The following is a 15656-nucleotide window of genomic DNA, read 5'->3' on the forward strand; positions in this document are numbered from 1 at the left end:
CACAGGGAGGCCCAACTCTGGGTCTCCCTGTGCCGGTCGCCAGCCCAGATAAAATACAGGGTTGTGTCAGGGCACCCAGCTTAAAAATCCCTGCCAAGCCACCTGTGCATATTGGTGAAAACTGATTCGCTGTGGTGACCTCTTAACCCTTGTGCTATCATAGTTGACCCCACCCTTACATTGACGTGTTCTCCCTACCATGACAAAGGTGGATAAAGGTGGAAAGATTTCATGTAATCCATGGACACCAGTGAAGATCACAAATCATTGAAGAAAAAAGGTTCAGCACACTGTCTAGTGGGTCTAGATGACCCAACTCCCAATGTTAAAGTGCCTAGGAAAGCACAAGAGTTACAGGCATATCTTGAAGGTGAACAACAATTACACATTTAGGTCTAGTTTAAGAAATCATGTCTTACAATTTTCTTCTTACAATTAGAACTCTTAAGGCTATTTCTCTTACCCCATTGGCAGAATTTTTGCATATTTTAAAACATTTTCTTTTTAAGAATTTTTTTACTTTTTGTGGGGGGCATGTTTTTGCAGTCTACATAACAATAAAGATAAAAAAATTAAACTAAAACTGTGGAAGCTTTATTTTCAGCTTAAATGAGAAAGACACTTGTGCCCATTAAAAAAAAATGCTACAGACGGAATCTCACATCTTTGTTTATTAAGTCTTGTAAATGGTTAGAGCTGGTGTACAGGGTATGATGATCTATACATATCTTCATTTCAGAACAATTCTGTTTAAAAGGCTCATATACATTTTCACGTTTGTTTATCCTCTTTCCAGGACAATACAAAGGAAAAGAAAAACAAATGGTCATAGATACAAAGCCTCTACATTCCCCATGATGTGGGCGTCAGCCTATGCTAGATAATCATTTAAGAACATCCATAACGACTCTATGAGGGTGCATAGCATTCTAAATAAATATATTTTGTCATATTATACATATTTTTTTAATAAAAACATTTTTTGTGCATGTGCGCAGTTGCATTCCTTAGGATAGAGTAATATGATATTGCGTTTACATTGTCATGTATCCATTCTAAAGGAGTATAGGTGATCTTTATTCTTTGTAACAGGTTTAATTGTACAATACTCTTTAAAATACGAGATCGTCGATTTCCCCTTTTTCTTCAGTCTCATGCTTGGTAGAACATCTGCTCTCCTTCTTTCTGATCTGACGAGGTTTGGAACCAAACATACTCATGCACGCACACATCTAAACCCGATTTCACAGACGGTGTTTATAAATGCTGGAAACTGATTTTTAGGGTTATTTCTTTTTTAAATTCATGGTTGACTATCAAACTTCTAGGTAAACCTAATCTTCCTGCTAAGTAAGGAGAAAACAATGTAAAATCAAAGTTATGATCCTAAAAGTTGCAAAATTGATGATAACCAAAATATTCAATAGTAAAAAAACATTATATAATAAAACTTTATCAATCTAGTGAGAATAGATTCTTTTTGATATAGTGTTATCTTTTATTTTTCCCATAAAGTTGACAAAACAGGTTTTTTTTCTTCATTGCTAAGCATCAGCTATGGCAATTTAAGATTCATTACCATAGCAACAGTGTTGCTTATCAGAGGATGCTTTGGACATCAGGGAAACAACTCAAATCTGATTCCGGAAACACGTCCTAAGAGTCAGACTTTGCAATCAAATTGTAAAAGTCTAGAATTTGAATCCAGATGTTTGCAGCATCTTCAAAAAAAACTTTATTAGGATTTTATCATTTTTATCCTCCAATTTCACTGTTGTGCTCCCACAGATAAGGGAAGCAGTTCCAAATCAGGTTGAGGTCACAAAACAGGTCACTGTGGATTTTGTTTGATCATTTACAAATGTCAAATACCCTGGGTATGCCAATTCTTTTGCGGTTTGTATTTGTGAATGTCTTTTTTTTTGCTGCTGAAGATAAGACAATGTCCCTAATTGTGGGATGAATAAAGTTTATCTAATCTCAAAATCACATGATCTGATGAAAATATTTAGATAATCTCTAAATGTTTGCTGCCAAAAACATTGCTGTGGGTAGGTGATGCCATATTCTTGAGCATAATTTCCATTATTGAAAACTGATTATAACTGTCTTAAGGATTATTACTTGACTAAAATGTCCTAAACGTACACAGTTTGGTAAACTAGGTCAGTATCTGTTCCGCATCTCATCTCAAGGCTTTGTAAACCGGACATTCACGTCAGCAGCACAGATGATTAGGTAAGAGTGAGTCAAAATAAATCCATAAAACGAAAGAGGAACTTTCAAAATAAAACTTTCAAAAATGACAGAAATCTTTTAGAACACACTGAAAGACAATGAATCTTTTTTCTTTAATTAATCAGAATAAATTTGACACAAGAGCAAGAAACAGCAGGAGGCTCCTGGCACACTCTGCACCTTATAGGTCTTTTCTGAATCAGAGCCCAAACACACAGAGTCACTCATGCACCCCCACCCCTGATGCCACACTGTAAAGCCCCCCCTCTGAGACATGTGCCACACCGTTCTTCAAAGTCAAGCCTATTTTTGTTTCTGACAGAGCAGAACTGAAAACCTGAGTGGAGAATGTGATGTCAAAAAGCCATGTGCTTTTATCGGATGATGCGCACAGACAAAATGTGTGCATTCGTTTCTAACTGCTGTGTTCGTTCAGTTAGCGTTACTCGTTTAGGTAACAGCATTTACAGTACTCATGGGATGTTTGTGTGCTACTGTGATACAACCTGTACAAAATGCTGCCGTCAGGTTCCTGCATAAAGTGTTGATAGTGAAAGCTTCACAGAAATGGGTTTTTAAAATGTGAGAAAAAAACTTTTGAAAAAAATGTATTTCGGATGGTTTCACGTCAAGGACAGCGCTGAAACTTCTTAATGCACAATATATAGCTTTAAATGAACATAATTATGTTTGTTTTTTTTTTAATATTTTTGCTACGTAAGTGCTGAGAAAAGGAATAGGAAACAACAGCAAAATGTCCGGACTTTTCGTGCTACAGCAAAATCATTTGGTCTTGCATCAGCTGAAGAATTGGCCAACGTGCCTCCAGATGGACCATCTGTCTTTATGGATGAGTTTATTCCTTCACAACATTGATTTTTCAAGTCTTTACACAGCCTAAACCCCAACTTTCATGCCATCTTTTTGTTTATTGCTGCCACTCAACTATCGGATAAGGAAATGGTCATTTATCCATGGTTATATATCTATATATAATATGTTTGTCCAGCCAGTTCACGAGTCTGGGGTCAGTGTTGATGAGACAATCACAGTGCTTCCTACAAGTCAGAAATCTTCCGATGTCTCCTTCAAACTCAATTCTTCATGTTTTCTCCACCTACTTGTCTTTTTTCTCTTTTCCCTTAAAGTACGACCAAAAATTGGACAGTGAGGAGCTGCGAAGAACACAAAAGCAGCAGAATCCAGTGTTGGAGGTGGTGGTGGCTCTAGGCTACTGGAGAGAAAAGAAGGGAAGAACTTTGAAAGGTCTCAATTACGTACAACAAAATACGGGATTTGTGTCAAAGAGCTGCAGCTTAACACAATCGAAGTAGCTTTAGCGTAGAAAAACATTCCCAAAATCTTGAAAACACATTTCCTCCTGAACACAAGAGGGGTGACAGAGATTCCCTAGAGTCGGAAGAAGTTCAAAAACCGAAGTGGACAGGTCTGAAGACACAAACAAACAAGAAGCGAGCTGGCACACTGGGGGAAAAAAAAAGTCAAACAAACCAAACAGTTGAACACGTAGATGAGAATTTTTAAGCGAGGAGCGCAGTGGCTTTCTCATTCTGGTGCTGAGCAGGCCGTGACATCACATGGACAGCAAGCCAATCATGGGGCGGGGCTCAAAGCCAGAAGCAGGAAACACATGCGGTAGAGATTTACGCACACACACACACACTGATACATGTCCAAATAGCATAGAGTGCATATATCACATTAAGAATATAAGGAAAAGGTCCAGAGAAAGAAGCATTGGAAAGCTCAGCGGCGGCCTTGCTCTTAACGGAACCATCCTCTGTGGGATTATTTTTGGCTGTAGGGTTATAGGACTGACCACTCCACCGGGGGAGGGGGGTCCTTAAAAAAGACTTGTGGCCAGCTTTCATACTTCAGTTTGTAGATAATGACATTTCAAAAGGTCAAAGGGCATGCACCAGCAGTTATCATGCGATTACTGTTCACAGGAAGCACTTTGTTGCTTTTTTTTGTTGTTGTACCAACATTATAATTTTTTTTATATAAAAACAAATCATGCCTTAGTTCACTTTATACTTTTTTCTTTACAAATATTATAAAACTACAAGTTGAACTTTTCTTGTTTTTTTTGTCATCTTTTTTTTTTGTAACGCTCCACGGTCACAGGCCAAGGATGATTCTGTTTGGGTTTTTTTTTCCGATCAGGGTCTTCTCCGTCATCTTCATCACCCCGCCGGTCATTTTCCTCTCCTGTCTGGTCGTGTTTTTGTGGAGGAGGGTTTGGCAGTGGCTTTCTTGTCCTACAAAACAGAGGGAAAACAACGCTGAAATCCTAACAAAGTCCACATTTCTTTATTCTAAAAGTGAAAATGAAAAAAAAAAAAAGAAGAATTAACCATGCTTCCAGAAAACGTTGTGCCGCTGTGTAAAATGTGGAGGGAGGAAATCATGGAAAATAATATTTTTAAAGGGTACCAGTCTTAAAGCTACATTCACACCGAATTCGGCAACGGGCGTTCAAGCGACCACTTTCAATGAAAAGTCTATGTAAACGTGCATCGATGCGCGTTTTGGACTTCCACATTCACAACTCTTGCGTTTTTGCGTATATATGCACATTTGAAAGACCATTTTCAGGCTTCACATACCAATTGCACGGCAATTGAACACGCATTGAAAGTTTAACCAGGTTGAACTTTGACAAATCAGGGACACAGATTTGGTAGTGAGGTTTGGATGGCGTCCCTTTTCAATGTATAGAAGTGCCAACCATTTGAATATGCCATAAAAGCATGTTCAATGAATAATGAAAGTATACAAAGTATGGAAAGAACATCTGCAGGAAGACCAGAGGACTTTGCTCACTTTAACTATTATTTGATCTATTCTAAAAGTTTTCCCAGTAGACTTTTAGTTATGATTATGCCTTTTTTTTAGCCAAAATCCATAGTCGTCTTTTTAGGACATATTTTCTGCAAAGCGGCAGGAGTTCATTAGAAATTGGCCCGGATATAACCCTCCACTGATATTTCATAATTTTTACTAGCTTACAGCCGCTCACTCAGTTTTGAACCAGATGCCAGCTTCTGATCCATTATGATTTAAAATTGCAGTTTTACTTTTTCTTTAGGACGTTGCTAAATTAAAATCCCTAAATGACCTAATTTTCAGAAAGAAAAGTAAGGGAAATAAGTAAAACAGTATTTTTTTATATTTACTTACAAAAAAAGTATTTAAAATTCTTCAAAGCAATTTGTTTTATACCATTTCACACAGCAACCAACCTTTTTGCAAACAGGGTTGTAAAAATGTTTTTTTTTTTTTTAGGACAAATTGAAGCAGAGGAGCTTGTAAGTGAACATTAGGCTCTTCAAGGGTCCAATAGGTCACCACACAGGGATCTACCCAAGCACTGGTAGCACAGTGCTTGTTGTGTGTCCCATACCTGAAAGACTGGGTGGTATGTGTGTTTCAGTGTTTAACTCTCCGCAGACTGGAGCGCTGCACTGACTGAACACCCTTTCTCACATCCACCCCCACCTGGAGCAAGGAGGGCAGCAGGAGGGAAGGAAACAACACTTGGACCAGTTAACTGATTAAATGGATTTAGAGCAGGAAACTAACTATGGCTCACTTACAGATTGCTTAATCTCAAAATTTAGTGGCCAATCAAATCAAGAGCTAACGTGTTAGGTTTGATGTCTTTTGTAACATTTTAGTTTTCTTAAGCTACGTTCACACCGCCCTCTGCAACACATGTTCAAGTGACCACTTCCAATGAAAGTCTACTAAAAAGGCCAACCATTTAAAATTGATTTTGGAGGAGAAATTAGTAATTGCGGTTTGTGCCCAGCCAAATTACAAGACACCTAGTCTTTCATTTATCGGAATAGAGCTGTGAAACAAAAACCCTGGAGCAAGATTCACCAGATTTACACTGCTTTGACATTTCGCACCTGGCCTCTTCCAACTGTGAGTACAGGCGCTAGTGTCTGGTAGCATTAGGCCTGTGTGAACACCAGACGCTGAAGCGCGTTCTTGAACACAGCGCACATGCCCGGTGTGTATGTAGCATAAGACTGCAGATTTTGTCTGAGTCATAGTTGGTTTGTTGTCATATCTGGAGTTAAAAACAGAGTGCATGTGTTTATATTGTGGGTGGACTCAGAAAACATAACATAAACACACCTGACGCACCTTTTTAGACAGAGCATTCCCACGCTCTTCAGCAAACTGAACCTCAGCAGAAAAGTCCTCCTTCAACTCTCTCTGTGAGAGAAAGAGAGATCACATGAAGACTCAAAAAGATGTTTGAACTCATCAACAAGTCTGTGATCTAAAATGCTCAACAAAAAAAATCAATCTGTCTGGGTCTGTGGCTTGATCCAAACAATCAATCATCTTTCTGATGATTGTTAATCTGTTAAGTGACTCTGAAACTGTTGCTGATCAATCAAATTGAACGTTTCGAGGTTCCAATTTGATCACTGTGAAAAGATAAACGGAATGGATAAAGATGTTGTCCCTCCAGGTGCAGGAAGCGACAGGCTGCAACCTGACCTGGTCCCGCCTCTGTTCCTGCTCCCAAGCTCGCTGGCCTGCTTCCTGATGAGAGAAGCCCTGCCCCCTGTCAAAAGGCTGTGTGCCCCGCAGGAGGCGTCTAGGCAGCGCGTAAAAGTAACCCGTGTCACACACCGGGGTCAACAGCGCCTCTTGGGCCGCGTGCAAGCCTGGAATGCTGCTTTCACGTTCAGCTGATACCGAGCCCATCCAGCCCTGCAGGGAGTCCGTGTCAGGTAAGTAGGGCTGAAATGCTCCTCCTCCCACCAACCTTCAACAGAGAGGAGAAAAAGTAAAGTGTGGGAAAGGGAAAAACATTGGATTTGAACCCGTTTCAAGCACTCGTACCGGTTGTCTCCATTGTGTTCTGTTGACAGACTTGGACCACTCATCTCACTTCCGTGGGTGTACACCTGTTGGCCTGAAACAAGAGAAACCCTGTCCACTGAGCCCAGCCCTGGTCCCTGAGTTCCTTTTCGTCCTGCTCCCACCGCCTCCCCTCTCCTGGCGTCCGACCTCTGACCTCCCAGCTGCCCATTTTGATTGACCTTGGGCACGGCGCCACTGGCCCTCGCTCTGTCCCTTTCTGCCAGTGCGCTCGCTGGCTCATGTGGTGCCTCCTCCTCCTCAACCTCCCCTTCATCCTCCTCCTCCTCCTCCTCTTCTTCCAACTCCATAATGGAACCGCTGGCACCGCTAGCACCACTGCTTGGGCGGCCCAGGCTGCAGGGTAGGGAGAGCGTGGCCCCCTCTGAGTCATCCGCCCGACTGCTGCCCTCCAGAGAAGAGTCCTCCACAGTCACTAGTGAAGGGCTGACCCCTGCTGGCCACACCTGAACATCAGACATCTCCATCAAAGTGTCCTCCTCTGTGGTGGCGATGGGCGCACACTCCAGGCTGGAGACTTCCTGCCAATAGGGCTCCACGCCCAGTGGAGACTGCAAACTGTACTGCAGGGAAGCGGGAGAAAGAAGCTCCTCCTGTACCAGCCCATAACCTGCAGGGAAAAGAGGGGCAAGAGAGGAGAAAAAACTAACAACAAGCAAGCACAGCCATGGGGAGGAAGGGGGCTGCCTACAAGGAAACAGTGGGAATCAGCCATGTCCCAATAAACAAAGACACCAACTATTTGGTTCATTCATTTCTTTAAGGGTAGGAAAAATACTTTAAGTTTAGTGCATCACACATTGTGATGAACTGAAAGTTTGGACAACAGGAGTTTTAAAGGTGGAATTTACTTCTGACATGTTAAGATAATATTTTGACAGTCAATATTAAGGCTTCTTTACATCTCGTGATGGTGCGGCCAACATTATCAGGAAAAGCCAACTGTAAACAGAACTGCAAATGGAAACACAGATTATCTGTTCTTAAAGACTCTGATGAAAATGGTGTCAAAAAATGCCGTTTAAAAAGAGCATATTTGTGACATAGAAAATACGCTTGGCAGGCTACAACGCTCTGCTCCCTTCTGATGCACTCGCTTGTAGAAGACTAGATCCATGTGCGTCTTTGTTTTACTCGTCAAGTTGTGTAGGGCTCTAAGCTTGCAGAGAACTCTCAGTTATGGGTGATGGGAAGAGGAGGCAGGGTTGCTCTGCACCAACTCTATCCACAACTCTTGAGGCAAATTTCTAATGAACTTTCTGCCCTGCAGAAACCCTGTCCTAAAAAACAAAACAGGTTTCAACGCGGTTCACCTTTTATGGTCTTAATGTTTTTCAGTAAAATTGTATACGTGTGTATGTTTTTTTTTAACAGTGCTCTGTGTTCTGATTGGCTGGGACCTTTTCAATCAATCTCCTATGAGCCGTGCCTCCTGTGCAAATCTGTACAGATCTCCAAACCTTCATAAACCCTTCTTCGCATCGGGATCTTTTTTTTCACTCAATAAATCTATACATATTTTTCAACAAATGTTTGAACTGTTTGAGTTTAAACAAGAGAGAAACGTTTTCATGTCTGTCTAAGAAAAATGCATAAATTTTGTTGTGAGGAGTTTTACTGCCTTAAAATCCTTAATCCTATTTTACCAATTTCTTTTATTGCGGGTTATTTTTAGATAAATGATAAATGTGCAAACACTGTTTTCATAATTAAAATACCACTGGGAACGCTTTTAAAATGGATCAAAAGATAATTAGAATGGATGTTTAGATCAATTCTGAATATTAAGGGATTTAAACATACAGCTTTACAAGATTTCACTTTATAAGATGCTGAGGACTGGAATTTTTCATTTAAATGTACTGTAATTTTTAATCTGAACAGAAATAATTAAATTGATTTTTTCTAAAACTCCTGTAAATGAACTAATATCCTTTGTCATTTTGACACATTTCTCACTGCATGATCATTGATGCAAAGAATAAAATATAGGTCTTTTTTTTGGGACACGGCATGTGTACTGTGAAGGAATAGAGGTGCGTCATACTTTTTGTGAAGGGAACGATGCAGGGATCTGTTGACTACTACTTAAAAAAGTGACATTTTCACAAGATATCCCTCCTCCCCCCCAAAAAAAAAAAAAAAGGAAACACAGTTATATATCATTTGTAGGACTTGATGTTATAAAAATAAAATGTAATACTATTATTATCTTATAATGTTGAAGAGCATCCATAAATGTTACAAATGCATATGAACATGAACTATTATATTAAAATAGTAAGAAAATTTACATTTTGTCACCAATTTTTAAATTTGATGAATTAGGAATAATGTTCAGGGCTGTGATAACTGAAAGATTGATAATATAAGTTACTCAGGATGACATCTGAAGACAGAAGCCCTCTTTGTGGCTATAAAACTGTATTGAAGACACAATGAAATTACATAGCAGTGTCAGCATAGACATGTTAAAAAGTTATGGTGTAAAAAATCTCCAAGCCAAAAAAGCAAATCTATTACACATTTCGTTTGTTTATGAGACACTATGTGTAATATTTGCATTTCTGTTAGAGGAAATTATGACAGAATGCACCTTTGTTTATTGCTAGATGAAATCTAAATAGTGACCCAAACTTCAGACACTGTAAAATGCAAAGAAGTGTTTCTACTAGTTTAGCAGAAGGAAAATAATTTTGTTTAGCAAATAAAAGTAAAACTCTTTTTAGATTGTCTGTCTGTACCCCCTCTAAGCCCCTTTGTCCCTTTATGTTTTGGGACAAACCTTCACGATACACCATAATATTCTGTGCTACCGTGCCTTAGCGTAAAAGTTGACAGCCACAAAAGGAGGAATTCATGGATCTTTCCCAAAATCAATTTAGTGGAAGATGTAGACAGAGATTGTCAATATAGATCACTCATTCAAATCACCAACAGAAACTGAAAGATTTAAGTTGTCAGCGATGAGTGCAAAGGATCTTATGTGGTTCCATGTAACAGATGGTCAACTGTAGCTTAAGCTATGGTCACATATACAACTACTACCGGGCGATGGGGAGGCATCTGCAAAATCTTCGAGATTTCATGCAACTGATTTTTTTGAAAATCCTTGGAGTGATCATGAATGGCCATCAACCAGGCCGAAATCGGCCGACAGCTGGTCGTCCTGCAGCACCTCTGATTGAACGATGTGTAAATGTCTCTGGCTGGTGGGCGTCTGTAACAAGTCTCACCGGACGCCAGTCGCCCGGTAGCCTGGGGGTATAGACCGTATATGTTATTTTTACCCAAGCAAATTCATGGTGCTTTTATTTTGGTAATTTAAAATATATTTTTTCTTATAGGGAACAGTCAACATTGTCTGATTTCCACAACAAAATCATTTTCAGTCTCCACTGCTCTAGAGTCCAGTGGCGGCGTGCTTTACACCACTGGATCCGACACTTTACATTGCACTTGGTGATGTGTGGCTTGAATGCAGCTGCTCGGTCATGGAAACCCATTCCATGAAGCTCTCTGCGTTCTGTACTTAGACTAATCTGAAGGTCACATGAAGTTTGGAGCTCTGTAGCAATTGGCGTGCATAAAGTTGGTGACTTCTTTGGACTCTGTGTCTGCCGGAGCTTATCACGGCCACTTGTGGCCGAAGGCAACTTCTGGTTGTGCTGTAGCAAACAAGATTGGGTGTCATTGTAAATGTCTAGTGATGTCAGATTGTGTTTTTGTAACGTGTTACTAACAAGGTTGTGAGTTGGCATAACTCACAACCTTTTGTTTTAGCAGTATCAGTCTGTTTTTTCACGTGTTGCAAACGAGTTTGGGAGTTATACGTTTTGTGACTACGCTAAAGCTTCTAATGTAGCTAAGGTGTAGCATGTCACAAACGAGTTTTAGAGTTACTGGCTGACTGACTTGTCTCTGAGTCTTTGCTCTCGCTTAATGGGCCTTATAAACTGGTGCGCCCTATAGTGAGGAAAATGCAGTACACATTTTTCACATTTTTGCTTTCATCAGTCATTAACTAATAGAGAAACAAGAGACGCGAGGCACAGGCTGGTAGGTAATTTAAATAAACCTTAGATAAACTAACATGCTCTTACAAGATAGAAACCTTTTACTGTAACAATCTGATCAATCTGAGGTCAGTAATAACTTTTGCATTCATATGATAAACTGTGGGGGTGTAGCAATTAATCAATGAATTGATTTATATTCCTAAGATCAAGTCTATCAGAGCTGATACCACACATGTGATGGAGCAAAAACTGATCAATCCATCATTTCAGGCCAATGTGTGGAACCACTTTAAATTTAGCAAAGACATGTGACCATACAGTGTGGTAGAATGTTCTACTAACGGGTTATTTTAATGGGGAAAAACAACAGTGGGCTGAAATTTAGGAAACTGAAATGTATTAATTCTGGTTTACTTGTTTGATTGTACACATATTTAATTTACAGTTCATTATCTTGAAGCAATCCAAGAAATCTGCAAAACTCCACCTGCACTGTTCAGTACCCATTGATCTCTGCATCACAGTGGTTAAAGGATCGATTTCAGGTCAGTGAATCGGATCAAATCGGATTGTTTGAAAAGAACCAATATAGATAAATCAAATTGGCAACCGAAGGTTATGATGTGAATCGAATTGTTGGTAATTGCACCCCTTTCAAAACACTTTCAAATCTTGAATTTTGAAATTGTCTGTCAACATCTCCACACTGAACCTTTTTATCCATGACTCAGAATCCCCATGTGGATGAAATATCTCTTTACTTTGCAATTCCATTGAGTTTGAGAGTTTTTCTGTGTGGTAAAGCAAGTGTGTGTGTTTCTGGGATGGTACAGGGAATGGATGGTGAGGTGTTGTTGGAATGAGGCGAACAGGATGGGATGAGGATGAGGCAGGGTGAGAGTCTGAATGGGGTTTGTTGAGTCTGGGTAAATTCTTCCCCTGTTTTAAAAAGTTCAACTCCTATGTTTTCTTAACAGAACACCACACACAAACACACATGGGTGTCAAAGTCACATCACATGGTGAACCATATACTAAGTCCACAAAATCAGAAAGAAAAAAAAACAATCACACTTTTTAACACAGTACACAGACACACACCCACACACTATCACCTCCACAACAACACACAAATGTAGAAAAATGAAACACCCAAACTAATACACAAACACACCTCACAGCAATATCACTGCTGGCAGATAAAGTTCAGACCCTGGCCGTGAGTCTGTCTCAATGAGCTATGAGGTCATTCAAAGACCGACTCTGATGAGGGGCTGTAAACTAGCAAGAGAATGTGTAAACAGAGAGCTCTCAGCAACAATGAGTGGAAGTAGGGGGTTGGCTTGCTTTGCACCAACCGTCCCGCCCAAAATTTAGAGGCGGATTTGTAATGATGTACTGCTGCTCTGCAGAAACAGAGGGTTGGACTGGGACTTTAAATTTTTAAAAAGATTTGTAAAAAATAAAAAAAAATAAAAAGGCAAACAGATCATCTTTAGATCCAGGATTTAACCTCTGAATGATTGACATCCCAGCAGCCCCACACTGAACTTTACCTGTGACTCAGCAGAACGTGGGTTACAATGTGGTATTAAAAACATTTACTTCACAGGAGCAGAAGATAAAACACATGTTTGTTAATAGAGCTTAAAACACAGAACTCAAATCCACCCACAGAACATTTGTACACTGTGAAGAGAAATTGAAATTTTTTAAGCATGCCATGCACATATTAATAACTGGCAAGCCTCATTTGTCGTTTCCTCATAAAAAAAAACAACAAAAAAAAAAACTTCATTCACACAATACTATCCTGGGTGGATATTTGACACTTTTTTGTACGGTAGAGATAAAAAGATTCACTTTTTTATGATAGTAACTATACACTTTTCAGATTTTTCTGAGTCTCGGGCGCGATGTACACATTTGAGCACACAACCAAACAGATCCAATAACAGCAAAGCATGCAACATGCATGTGCACAAACAGTAAAACACAAACTGAGCTGGATTTAAAGAGGAGGAGAGGGTTCCCACTCCATTGAATGAGGGAGGAGCGCAGGGAAACAAGATGACAAGAGAAGAGGAGGCCCAGAGGTCAACATGAGGTCTTATGAGGTCAGAGGTCGGACAGGAAGAGCTGTGAGGAAGAAGAGCAAGGGGGGAGGGGGAGGAGGAGGAGGAGCAGGTAGGCTGGGCAGCAGATATGATGTGGCACAAGTTTGGAGGAAAAAGACAGAAAGCTGGAGAGAAACCAGAGAATTAAGAGAAAATTTCCAGACGGCTGGAACATTGTAGGTACCCAACAACGCCTGCTGTCAGTCAAACCAGGTATGTGAAATTTTCTCTTGTTCTCAAGAAGAACGACACAGAAAGAAAGCTAGAGAGAAAGAAGTAGAGCACAAGGTATGAAGGCCCAGAACACACCATCATCTGTCTACCTTTGGACACCTGTATCCATCCCAGACACACACAGGTATGTGCACAAACACACACACACCTGTGTTTGTGTGTGTACACATAGACCACTGCACATATTCCCACATGTTATCTGACTGTAGTCATCCGAGGAAAATATTAAAGATTGATGATCACATTAACTGTTTCCTTAAAAAATGAAATAATCCTGTGATAAAAGCTGGGAATGTCCTGATTCTTACGTTCAAAGCTGAAGTTCCAAGAGTGAAAAAAGTGCGGCTTAAATAAAACAATTTGTGCCCCAGTAAGGAAAGCACAGAGGCGGTGTTAGTGCATGCTGATGATGGCTGGGTTCACGGTGGAACATGGGGTCCACAGACCTCAGAGACATCATTTGAGACTCATCATCCTCAGTATGCTCATGTCAACAAACCACCATGCAGCCCCAGTTCCGCTGAACTTACCCCTTCTGAAAAACGGGGCTCTAATAACTCGTGGCTTGTGCACGAGGCACGATGGCCTTGTGTCCGTGTTCTCTTGCGGGGCAACAGAAACAAGGTGAAATGGCCGTTACCCACATTCAAAGATCGTAGGGGAGGTTTCACAAGTGGAGCATTCATCGGAACATCAGTCCACTTTTTAAAATACATTTTGTAAAAAATGGAATTTTTTACAGTGGGGACAAAATTAGAGCCCGTCTTACTCTCAATCTTTTAGGAACTATTCCTTAAGTCACAATCCTTCCAATTTACTAAATAAACCTTATCCCATAGACATTTAAATTAGTGATTTGATCATTTCACAAAAGTTCTGTAATAACTACCCTTTAAAGACCCACTCCAATGAAAATCCTTTTGGTGTTTTTAACTTGTCCTAGTCACATTTTTCTGATGATGGAGGACTAAAGAAAATTAAACCTTAAAACAGCATTTTTGAGTATTTCTTTATTCAAATAGCTGTGAAGAAGGAGCAGACAAAAAAATGCTGTTTGAAAAAGTTGGTATTTTTTACGTAGAAAATACACTGGATGGGCCTCAAGCTTCGTCCAGGGACGTGCACAGGATTTTAGAGGGGCAGGAACTCAATGTCAGAAAAGGGCAGCAAAAACACCTTTATTTTTGTCCTTTAAACAATACGGAAATTAAGTAAAAATTCAAATTAAACTACTAATAGATAAATACTCAGATACTGTAGGTGAAAGTGATAAAATTCTCATTTCTTTCATGTAAACAACTTGTCAACACGAGTTCATTCACCTTAACATAGACTTGGAGGCTATTTGTGTTGGCACAATGTGCTGCAGGCAGAATCAATAATAATCAAGTTTAATACAGATGATAATATTTTAGACACATATCCTACAACTTTTATCCCCAGAATGCTGAAAATATTCATAATTAATGATATCATACTGTTGCTGTGAGGATTTTGTGGTTTACAGTGATCCCTCGCTATAACGCGGTTTACTTTTCGCGGTTTCGCTACTTCACGGATTTGCATCATGTATTGTGTTCTGCATTCTGATTGGCTAAAAAGTCACTCAGATTCTTCTCTACCTGTGCGTCAATAATGTTGCAGTTTAATATGTACATGTACGTAAAACAGCTTGCCAAATTTACAACACGTACGTGCAAATCATTTTGCCATTTCGAGTTTCTCTAAAATCCATAGAAAAAGAGCGACAACAACTGCCTATCACTATGTTCTTCCCCCGAACAAACAGACCTGCACCGCGGGCTTCAAAGGGAGAAAACACTGCAGAGCGGAGTCAGGATGCAGCGGCTCAGTATGAACAGCAGTGAAATACACCTGAGTCACTATTTGTCCAACTGTACTTTGTATTTGTTTTATAATCATTTTACATTTTCTCCCGTTTAATCCAAAACTCGGGTCGCGGTGGGCGGAGCTAATCTCCGCGATTTGAAGCCTTCTGTTCACATTGATGATTCAAATTATTATTTGACAGTACAGTACAAGTTATTTGTTGAAAAAAAGTTGCTAAAGTACCTTTATTTGTGAAACAAATGCTTGAGCCTGTAAAATGGTTTGTTCT

The 15656-nt window shown here is 39.9% G+C and overlaps 1 protein-coding gene across 21 annotated transcripts in view; it reads right to left on the minus strand.

Moving 5' to 3' along the window:
- Positions 1-653: 653 nt before the first annotated feature.
- Positions 654-15656, minus strand: part of ank1b (ankyrin 1, erythrocytic b) — a 75852-nt gene continuing 60849 nt past the window's right edge. For 4 of the 21 annotated variants that reach the window (XM_078955737.1, XM_078955734.1, XM_078955736.1 and 1 more), the window contains 6 exons: positions 14068-14139; positions 7129-7777; positions 6781-7051; positions 6409-6489; positions 5666-5760; positions 4461-4520 (listed from right to left, as the gene is read on the minus strand). In XM_078955737.1, coding sequence (XP_078811863.1) covers positions 5692-5760; positions 6409-6489; positions 6781-7051; positions 7129-7777; positions 14068-14139 — 1142 coding nt within the window. In that variant the 3' untranslated portion in view covers positions 4461-4520; positions 5666-5691. Of the gene's footprint in view, positions 4521-5665; positions 5761-6408; positions 6490-6780; positions 7052-7128; positions 7778-14067; positions 14140-15656 lie in introns of all 21 variants that reach the window. The other 17 variants (XM_078955746.1, XM_078955738.1, XM_078955744.1 and 14 more) reach the window with 13 other exon arrangements.

Source organism: Oryzias latipes, chromosome 12 (genome assembly GCF_053564925.1).
Source record: "Oryzias latipes strain Hd-rR chromosome 12, Olatipes_Hd-rR_3.1".
Lineage (NCBI taxonomy): Eukaryota > Metazoa > Chordata > Actinopteri > Beloniformes > Adrianichthyidae > Oryzias > Oryzias latipes.